At 48.8% G+C, this 10,924-nt stretch overlaps 1 protein-coding gene across 5 annotated transcripts; it reads right to left on the bottom strand.

Moving 5' to 3' along the window:
- Positions 1–79: 79 nt before the first annotated feature.
- ZFAND2B (zinc finger AN1-type containing 2B) lies at positions 80–2,918 on the bottom strand. Of its 5 annotated transcripts, none has more exons than XM_028830475.2 (10): positions 2,868–2,918; positions 2,671–2,746; positions 2,293–2,387; positions 1,935–2,066; positions 1,691–1,842; positions 1,377–1,469; positions 1,238–1,298; positions 1,085–1,152; positions 678–750; positions 80–464 (listed from the first exon to the last, which is right to left on the bottom strand). In XM_028830475.2, the coding sequence occupies exons 2-10, from the start codon at positions 2,723–2,725 to the stop codon at positions 420–422; spliced, it is 774 nt and encodes a 257-aa protein (XP_028686308.1). In that variant the 5' UTR covers positions 2,726–2,746; positions 2,868–2,918; the 3' UTR covers positions 80–419.
- Positions 2,919–10,924: the final 8,006 nt, after the last annotated feature.

Below are 10,924 nucleotides of genomic sequence, written 5' to 3'. Positions count from 1 at the left end.
TACCCGTATGTCAGGTGAGCATTGTTGATGCGGCTTTTCTGTTTGAGGTTAGAGAGGAGAGAGAAACACACCACTTGTATATCCTATCAACTGCCAAGATCCTTTATTTTCTCCAGGACCCTTCCTGCCCACTCCATGTCAGGGCAGCTCCAGCAAAAGGGAGATGACATGATGATAGGACTGAGAGCAGGGCCTGGCCAGCATCCACCGAGGGCCCAACCAGGCAACAGTTGCTAGCTGCTCTCTCCCATGCAGCTGGAACACTAGCAAGGCCTTCCAGAGGCTCCCAGGGCGACCTCCACATCACTCTCGCTTGTCTCTGCCCTCCAGGCTACTCCGGGCCGCCTCTCCCTGTGTACCCTAGAGGTGTGAGGGCCACAGTCCTCCTCAGGTGAACCTCCCTCCCCAAGCCCAGGGCCCTAGCACAGGCTGCAGTTGGATGGCTTCGAGCTGCGGCTCTGGGCCTGGAGCAAGGAGAGGGGAAGGAAGGGAAGACAGGGTGCAACGTCAAGGAAATGAGGGGACGACCCTCATTTCAGAGCTCAGCACAGGCTGGAGTCATACTGAAAACCAAAGGACAACCACCATTCCAAAACTCTGCACCACTCAGAAGAACCCCCATCCCTGACTTCTTCCTCCCTCCCACTGCAGCACCCATCTTCACCCCAGCCTCATACCTGCTGCTGCTGGTATTCTGCCTCACTGGCTGACAGTGCTTGTGCTAAAGCTAGGTCTTCTTCCTCCTGACAACTGGGAGGGAGGAACAGTTTAAGTTGGATGATGGTAGGATCTAAAATTTGAACATCTGCTCTGTGTGTGTCGGGCCTCACGGTGCCGAGCACTGCTGGGGATTATCTCAATCTTCATAGCAACACTACAAGGTGGGTGTTAGTATTGTCCCCGTTTTTATAGAGGAAATGAAGGCTCCATGGGTTAAATAACTTGTCAAGGATGATACAGTTCATCTTAATTTTGAGCCCAAGTTGCCAGCAATTATCTTGCATTGTGTCAGAGTGGTCCCACCTACCTCCCTCCAGATCAAACCCTTGCCCACAGCTTGCCCTTTCTCAAGAGGGTAGCATACCTTGGAACCTGGGGTTTGGTCTCTGCCAGGGACATTTCCAGGGCCCGCTGCAGAGCTTCATCCTCACTCTGCAAAGGGAGAAAGAAGACCAGTGTCCTTGGACTTCACTCTCTGTGTGTTTGTTTCTGTCCATCCAACCTCTGCCCAACTCACCAGGCCATTCTGCAAAGCAATCACTGGAGGGGCTGTCCAGGATGGAGACTGGGTTGTGGCTCTATGACCAAACATTGAAGAGGTGGAGGTCAGAGGTGTGAAAGGGAAAAACAGGGAGCAGGGAAACGGGCAGGCCTACCTGCTGGGAGAGGGACAGGAAGGAATGGTTCGACTTGGGCTGGGGACAGTGCTTGTAGAAGCCACATTTTGTGCTCTGGAGATGGCAGCAAGTCTGTAGGGAAAGATATTGTTGGCATGTCTCCAAGAACCAGCCTTACCCAGGAATTCAGGAGGGGAATTCTGGAAAAACATGCACTTGAAAAGGAAGCTAAAAGACTCCCCTAGCCGACAGGGATATGGTTGAAGCTCCCCAATTTGTAACGACAGAGCTTGAGTCAGTTCCAAAAGAATGCAATAGTCCCAAAGGCAAGTAGAAGACTTGGCTGCAATTACCCTGCCCGGCTGGTTGGGTGCCCCTCCCCAGAGCAATCATGGTCCAGTGGGTGCCGGTGCTTGATGCAGAAGTTTCGGCTACACCGTTCACAGGTCAGTTTCATCATTTCTCGCTGCCGGCAGCCAGTGCGTTCACACTTATTGGTAAAGATCTGAGGTGAAGTGAGAAGGTTGTCCCTGCTGAGACTCTGACTAGCTGTTTGGGTTTCCAGGCATCCGTAGTTCCGACCCCTACAATGTTTACCTTACGTTTTTGCTGTGCTGGATCAGAGCGACAGTCTCTGTCAATGTGCTCTCCCACAGCACGGTCAGGGGGCTCCCCTCTGGCCACAGGCACAGGCACATTACAGAGAGGGCACACAGGTACCTGGATATCCTATAGTCAAGGAGCAAGGGTCAGTGTGTGGCCCACCCCAGTCCAACAAATCTCTGGTCCTGAAAGAACTTGGATAGGACCCAACACAAACACTCAAAAAAACAGTGTTTCCCAGCACTGACAGCCTCAGAAAGACAAAAGGGAGAAGAAATGTAAGACACGGATTTGGGGGATTCTGCACGCATTCTCCATCTGCCCGTTTTCACCCTGAGGATCGCCCCCTCACCTTTTGGTAAGCAGATCCACAGTGATGCTGGGCGTAGGCCACATGGTCTGCGCAGAAGATGCCTAAGCAGGCATCACACTTAAGCGGCAGAAAATCTGCAGAGAGTTGGTCGGATTGCAGGTACAGGGGGACCTCGATGTCCTTCTCTCTCACTCAAGCCTTCCACTCAGCGGAAGGAAAACACCATCCTATTTGCGACACACCGCCCCTTCCCAAGTCCATTACCTCCTTGGCCCCGCCCCCTCTGCCCCTGACCCCCCCCCAACTTCAAGCCCCGCCCCCCGGCATTGCCAGCCTGGGAACCCACCCTTCCCTCCCCACCTGCGGTTCAAAGTCCCTTTCCGCTGGGCCGCGCCCCCCGCACGCTCCGCCCCTCACCCAAGCGCTGACAGCTCGGCTCCGAACAGTGAGCCCCGAGGTCCGGAAACTCCATCGCCAGGCCGGGTGGGGTCTGCTAGGAGAAGCGACGAGTGCTGAGAGGCTCTAGGGCTCGTGCTCCGGGTCCGGACCGCGACCCCGCACTCTGGCGGGCTCCCTGCCCCGCCCCTTCCTCTCCCCCGCCCAGCCCGTATTACCGGAGCCCCCGCGCCAGCCGGCCCACGGCGCCCGCTCCTCCCTCGGCGCGCGCGGCGCGCTGACGTCATCACGCAGGGCTGGCGCGTCCGGCGCTGTCTCCTGGCAGCCGGGGAGCGCCTGGGTCGAGCTTAACCCCGCCTTGCTTGGGGAGGCTGAGAGCCGGAAGACTGTCCCGAAGCGACAGGATGTTAGTGCGCTGCTCCGCGACCCTGGGCGAGGGCGTATTCCGCAGAGGGTCTCTCTGAGGGATCAGGGACGGGCGAAAGGGCCAGCGAAGGCAAAGACAGATATCTTAGGGGATGGAAGGCTGGGTGGTTTGGGGTCTTTCACAATTCGGTCCTTAGCCCGCTTCACACACGATGCCTTCCTCCTGGCCATTTTGTTCACGGTCACGGCTGCCCTTCGTCTCCACCAGCTGACAGCTCCCATATTTCCCTGAAGTACAGATATCTCTAGAGCTGCAGATCCCTCCTCCAGTTTCGACTTTGGTACCCTCCTCAGTCTGAACTAGGTGCACCTGCTATGTGATCTTCCTTCTTCCATTCTAGCACCCATATCACTAATGAGCTGTCCCCCAGCCCCTATATAAGTATACTGGGAAGTCAGGAACCACGTCTACCTTGTTTCGTGTTAGGTCCCAGCACCTAACAGTGCCTAGAACAGTGTGGTCCTCAGTCTTTAGTGTGAATCCAAATCGCCTACAGAGCAAGTTTAAAATGCGGATTTCCGGGCCCTGGAGCTTCTAATTCAGTCGGAAGCACCTAAAGGAATTCTGACACAGATTGCCCATGCACCACACTCAACACTAGCCTAGAATATTCTCAGTGATCATTAAATAAATGTAGTCAGGACTACAGGCACAAGCCACTATGCCCAGCTAATTTTTAAATTTTTATTTTGTAGAAATGGAGGTCTCACTTTGTTGCCCAGATTTGTCTTGAACTCCTGGCCTTAAGTGATCCTCCTGCCTTGGCCTCCCAAAGTGCTGGTATTACAGACGTGAGGCACTAAACCTGACCTATATATATATATATGTATTTTTTTTTTTGAGACAGAGTCTCACTCCGTCGCCCAGGCTGGAGTGCAGTGGTGCGATCTTGGCTCACTGCAACCTCTGCTTCCTGGGTTCAAGCGATTCTCCTGCCTCAGCCTCCCAAGTAGTTGGGACTACAGGTGCACGGGGTTTCACCATGTTACCCAGGCTGGTCTCGAACTCCTGACCTAGTGATCCACCCGCCTTGGCCTCCCAAAGCGCTGGCATTACAGGCTTGAGCCACCGCACCCGGCCAATATTCTTTTTATTTTAAATTACTTCCAGGACTTTATAAATGCTTTTATTTTGTTTCAATATATAAACTGTCAGATTTCAAATAATTGTTTTCCAGTCTCATTATAATCATTTGATTCTAAATTTCATTTATTCCTTTTTTTCTCTATATATATTAATCAGTACAATTTAGAATTGTAGGCTTCCAGTCCCAGCATGGTGGCTGATGCCTGTAATCTCAGCACTTTGGGAGGCTGAGGCAGGAGGATCACTTGAGCCTAGGAGTTCCAGCCTGGGCAACATAGTGAGACCCTGTCTCTACAAAAATAAAAAGAATTGTAGGCTTTCAGTTTGGAGAAACGTGTATGGAGCAGACTAAGCAAAGATAAACACTGCTGCTCTCCCCACTCCCACTTTACAAATGCTCAGATAACCAAAGCCTTGTGGAACTCAAAAAATAAAAATCTTCGGATCTCATTTTTGAGCATGAGCCAGAATGCTTGAAGTGCCATGTAGTCATTTGTTCTTATGTTGCTATAAAGAAATACCTCGCTAGGCACAGTGGCTCATGCCTGTAATCCCATCCCTTGGAGGCCAAGGTGGGAGGGTCACTTGAGCCCAGGAGTTTGAAACCAACTTGGGCAACATAGCAAGGCCTCCCTCTCTACAAAAAATAAAAAAGTTGGCCGGGTGCAGTGACTCATGCCTGTAATCCCAGCACTCTGGGAGGCTGAGGCGGGCGGATCACGGGGTCAGGAAATCAAGACCATCCTGGCTAACATGGTGAAATAAGTCGGGCATAGTGGCAGGCACCTGTAGTCCCAGCTACTCGGGAGGCTGAGGCAGGAGAATGGTGTGAACCCGGGAGGCAGAGCTTGTAGTGAGCCGAGATGGCACCTCTGCACTCCAGCCTGGATGACAAAGCGAGACTTCATCTTGGGAAAAAAAAAAAAATACAAAAAATTAGCCAGTGGTGGTGGCAGATGCCTGTAGTCCCAGCTACTCCGGAGGCTGAGGCAGGAGAATGGCATGAACCTGGGAGGCGGAGCTTGCAGTGAGCCGAAATCTTTTTTATTTTTATTTTTATTTATTTTTTTTTTTTTGAGACGGAGTCTCGCTCTGTCGCCCAGGCTGGAGTGCAGTGGCCAGATCTCAGCTCACTGCAAGCTCCGCCTCCCGGGTTCACGCCATTCTCCTGCCTCAGCCTCCCGAGTAGCTGGGACCACAGGCGCCGCCACCTCGCCCGGCTAATTTTTTTGTGTTTTTAGTAGAGACGGGGTTTCGCCGTGTTAGCCAGGATGGTCTCGATCTCCTGACCTTGTGATCCGCCCGTCTCGGCCTCCCAAAGTGCTGGGATTACAGGCTTGAGCCACCGCGCCCGGCTGTGAGCCGAAATCTTACCACTGCACTCCAGCCTGGGCGACAGAGTGAGACTCCATCTCAAAATAAATAAATAAATCCATCCATCCATCCATACATACATAAATGAAAATTTTTTAAAAAATTTAAAAGCTGGGCATGGTGGCATCCACCTGTTGTCCCAAATACTCGAGAGCCTTTGGTGGGAGGATTACTTGAGCCCAGGAGGTCGAAGTTGCTGTGAGCTATGATTGTACCACTGTACTTCAGCTGGATGACAAAGTGAGACCCTGTCTTTAAAAAAAAAAGAAAATCTGAGGCTGGTTGATTTATAAAGAAAAGAGGTTTAATTTACTGATGGTTCTGCAGACTGTATAGGAAGCATAGTGCCAGCATCTGCTCAGCTTCTGGTAAGGCCTCAGGAAGCTTCTAATCATGGCAGAAGGCCTAGGGGGAACAGGCATGTCACATGGCAAGAATGGGAGCAAGAGAGAGAAGAGGGAGGTCCCTGAGTCTTTTAGAAACCAGATCTCATGTGAACTAACTGAGTTAGAACTCACTCATCACCAAGAGGATGGCACTAAGCCATTTATGAGGGATCCACCCTCAGGTTCCAATCATCTCCTGCCAGGTCCTACCTCTAACATTGGGAACACATTTCAACATGAGATTTGGAGGGGACACATATCAAGACCATACCATGCCATAACAGACTTACCTCAGAGACCCCAGCGACCACAATGAAAGTGAATGAAGCTCTCACAGTACTCTCTCTCTTCCCAGGCAAACATTTTTCTGACTGATGGGTTATAGTCCTGACTAAGCTCTCTGTGCTGATTACCAGCCCAGGGGTCTTCTCATTGGGTGATGCTGTCGTCCCACGATTTAAAAAGAGTGCCTGCACAAACCAAAGTCACTATTCCCCAATACACAGTTTGGATGTAGCCTCCTTGCTTCCTGAATAAAATAATCCAGGAGAACACTGAGAGAGAAATCAAATAACATTTTGCAACTTGAATAAGCTGTTTCAGGAGGTATCAATTAACAACTGAGCATTGCTTAAGTCTCTTTTATTGTAGACCAACAAAGCATACACAGACCTGCTAAGCAGCCTTGCACTTTAGCTGTGGGTAACTATGAGCTGCAGCCTCTCACTGGGATAGTAGACATAGGTTCCCTATAAATTCGCAGGCATAGTTATAGCCAGATACCATTTATCTTAGCTTTAGCAGGTCTAAAGCAGACAAGGTCAAAGTGAGGATAGTCAGAAAAGGTGTCTTGGCTCCAATTCTACTTGAATATTAGTTTAATGGTATTTGTCTCAATGGTTTTCCTCCTCTCAATTGACCCTTAGTGAAACAGTGCCTATAGAAATGGAAAGAAAAGGTCAGGCAAGATGGCCCATGCCTGTAATCCCAACACTTTGGGAGGCTGAGGCAGGAGGATCACCAGAGGCCAGGAGTTCAAGACCAGCCTGACCAACATGGTGAAACCCTGTCTTTACTAAAAATACAAAAATCAGCCAGACATGGTGGCAAAAGAGCAAGACTATGTCTCAATAAATAAATAAATAGGAAAAAAAAAAAAGAAATGGAAAGAAAAACTAGCACTTATTGTTGAGTCCTGCTCTTCCTCATGTGTTAGCTTATTTAATCCCCTGTGAAACCTTTTGAAGTAGATATCATGTATCCCCATTTTGCAGATAAAAAAAGTGAAGTTGAGAGAGATTACATTACTTGCTATGAAGTCAGAATCTGGGCCCAAATTTTTGTATTGTCTTCAGTTCTATGTTCTTTCCATCATACAAATTTGCCTCCCAAAAATCTACTGCTGGCCCCTCTTTAACAAATTAAAAAAGGAATTTGTTTTTTTTATTTTTATTTTTTGAGATGGAGTATAGCTCTGTTGCCCAGGCTGGAGTGCAGTGTCATGATCTTGGCTCACTGCAACCTCTGCCTCCTGGGTTCAAGTAACTCTTCTGCCTCAGCTTTCTGAGTAGCTGGGACTATAGGTGCCCGCCACCACACTCAGCTAATTTTTAGTAGAGATGGGTTTTCACCATTTTGGCCAGGCTGGTCTAGAACTCCTGACCTTGTGATCCACCCACCTCTGCCTCCCAAAGTGTTGGGATTACAGGCATGAGCCACCATGCCCGACCCGAAAAAAGGAATCTTAAGTGATGATTTTTCTCAGAGTGTTTGTAGAAAATCCCAAATCTCTCCATGGGTTATCAAAAATCAAACACCTTATCAGTGCAAGGTATTTAAATATCTAAGTGAGAGAACCAAGATGGGGAAGCTGTTTGATTGAAGCTGGTTTCAGATCCTAGGAGATTAGTTGGCTGGCATGACTGCCTTCCCTGAGCTGCCTTGCTCCCTTGGATGTGTGATACACAATCTTTGTGACAATACTCAGCCATTTGTCCTTAGGTGTACTAGCTCTCCCGTGAGCTCATTTTAGATGCCTAGTTTAGACAAATAGTTCAGATTCATATAACTTTACAGGTTTTAAAGTGATTTCATATATATTCAATCCACTAAAATATATAAATGTGTGTGCGTGTGTGTGTGTGTGTGTGTGTGTATATATATATATATATATATTTTTTTTTTTTAACTCCAGCTAAATACCAACTGGAGTTATCAGGTCTTAGATGCAGCAACTAGTTCAAAATGAGAAGGACCAAATACAGTGGCTTTCCAAGTATTTCAACTTTGACCCACAGTAAGAAATATATCTCCTCCCAATGTATATAAATATAAAATCAATGTTGTTTAAGCTGCACCGAATTGATTTCACAGCCCACTAATTTCATAACTCCAAGTTTGAAACCCATACTCTAATGGGAAGGTGCGGGACACGGAAATGGGAGCCAGTAATGGCCGAGAGTGAGGCTGGAGAGGCAAAGTAAGAGTGCTCCAGGCAGACAAGATGCAAAATGCACTCCAGCCAGAGGCGGGCCTGGGGAGAGCAGCGCAAAGGTTATGGATGACCTTCACGTAGAGCTTAGAGGAGTCTGAGGGTGCAAGAGGCGAGAGGTGAAAGACAGACTCTGTAAAATGTGGTAAAATGAATGCATATGATTTTATGTTTGCTTCCTTCCCAAAGCCCACCGAAATAACAGTAAAACAATAAGGAGAACAGAAGCAAAAACAATACATGAAGATATGACAAAAACATTTTGGGAGCTAAAAAGCTGATGGAAGAAGAAAAACTGACTGGGGTCCGAGGAAGTTGAAACGGTGCGAACAACAATCAGCAGGCCAGTGTTGACTTTGGAGCCGCTGAAAAGCTTGGGACTGGGAGCATCAAGCTTTCCAAAGGTGGGGGTGGAAGGAGGAGGCTGGAAATGAAGGGTGAGTTTAAAGTCGACATAAGGAGCAGTTAGACCCCCATGTTCCCTCCTTCAGCCTGGGCAGCTGGGTGACTGCCCCTCTCCCACTGCCCCCGCCCCAGGAAAGGCAGGAGGTACATGGGCTCTCTGGAGAGAATGAACCAGTGGGGCCCTGGGCTTCAGGGCAGCTGAAGGTAGAGAGGGAGAGAAACTGCAGCTTCTTTCTCCTGGCTGTAGAGCACTGGCAGCCAGGTTCATGGTCCCCAGGCTGGAGGCTGCAGGGTTCTTCTTTGGGAGAACCGAGCAGCCTAAAAATTCTCTGGGCATTGAGGGATCTCAACACAACGGTTGTCTCTGCCACCTCCCCCTGCAGGGAAGATGCAAATCATTGAGTTTTAGAGAGCATTCAGTTGGCCTTTAAGTGCCTGTGCTCAAATATGAAGGAGCAAACCAGGATTGGAGGTAAGTCTCTTCTATGAAAGACAGAAGCCAAAATAAAGACATAAATGGTGGTGGGGAGGAAAACAGGTAAATACAGGGAATATAAAAATATAATTTATATAACTAGACTACTAATAATATAATAATATAACTTATTAAGAATGATCAGGGCTGGGGGCAGTGGCTGACGCCTGTAATCCCAACACTTTGGGAGGCTGAGGTGGGCGGATCACCTGAGGTCAGGAGTTCAAGATCAGCCTGGCCAACATGGTGAAACCCCGTCTCTACTAAAAATAGAAAAATTAGCCAGTGTGGTGGTGGGTGCCTGTAGTCCCAGCTACTCAGGAGCCTGAGACAGAAGAATCACTTGAACCTGGGAGGCAGAGGTTGCAGTGAGCAGAGATCGCGCCACTGCACTCCAGCCTGGGCAACAAAGCGAGACTCCGTCTCAAAAAAAAAAAAAAAAAAGAGAGAGAGAGAACAATTAGGCCGGGCGTGGTGGCTCATGCCTGTAATTCCAGCACCTTGGGAGGCCAAGGCGGGTGGATCACTTGAGGTCAGGAGTTTGAGACCAGACTGGTCAACATGGTAAAACCCCGTCTCCACTAAAAATACAAAATTTAGCTGGGCTTGGTAGCAGGTGCCTGTAATCCCAGCTACTCCATAGACCGAGGCAGGAGAATCACTTGAACCTGAGAGGCAGAGCTGAGATTGTGCCACTGCACTCCAGCCTAGGTGACAGGGCAAGACTCTGTCCCAAAAAAAAAAAAAAAAGATTAAGATTAATACACTATATTCAGGGAGCAGATTTTTTTTTTTTTTTGAGATGGAGTTTCACTCTTGTTGCCCAGGTTGGAGTGCAATGGCATGACCTCGGCTCACCACAATCTCTGCCTCCCAGGTTTAAGCGATTCTCCTGTCTCAGCCTCCCTAGTAGCTGGGATTACAGGCATGTGCCACCATGCCCGGCTAACGTTGTATTTTTAGTAGAGATGGGGTTTCTCCACATTGGTCAGGCTGGTCTCGAACTACCGACCTCAGGTGCTCCACCCGCCTCGGCCTTCCAAAGTGCTGGGATTACAGGCGTGAGCCACTGCGCCCGGCCCAGGGAGCAGATTTTTCATTTAACACACAGGAGCAAAAAAGCATAAAAAGGGATATTCAAGCCAGGCGTGATGGTGTGTACCTCTAATCCCAGGTACACGGGAGGCTGAGGTGAGAGGCTTGCTCAAGCCTAGGAGTTGGAGTTCAGATTGAGTAACATAGTGAAATTCTATCTCATAAAAAGAGGGGGGTTGCGGGGGGAAGGATATTCAGAAAATAAAGCTCTTAGACTTTTAAAAAAATATAATCACAGAAATATAGCACATTCCGAAGAATGGGTACAACATAAAGTTGAGAAAATATACAAAGTAGAACAAAAAATGTAAGGAATGGAAAATAAGCAAAGACTATCAGTCCAGGAGTTTCAAGATTTTATGAACAGGAGTGCCCAAAACAGAAACTAGATGAGAGGAAATTATTTTTTAAAAAGTGGAGGTTGGAAGTCAGGCACGGTGGCTTACTCGTGTAAGCTCAGCACTTTGGGAGGCTGAGGTGGGCGGATCACTTGAGGTCAGGAGTTCAAGACCAGCGTGGCCAACATGGTGAAACCC

Source organism: Macaca mulatta, chromosome 12, assembly GCF_049350105.2.
Source record: "Macaca mulatta isolate MMU2019108-1 chromosome 12, T2T-MMU8v2.0, whole genome shotgun sequence".
NCBI lineage: Eukaryota > Metazoa > Chordata > Mammalia > Primates > Cercopithecidae > Macaca > Macaca mulatta.
Note: the sequence above shows the minus strand (reverse complement) of the source record. Positions and strands in the feature narration are given on the sequence as shown.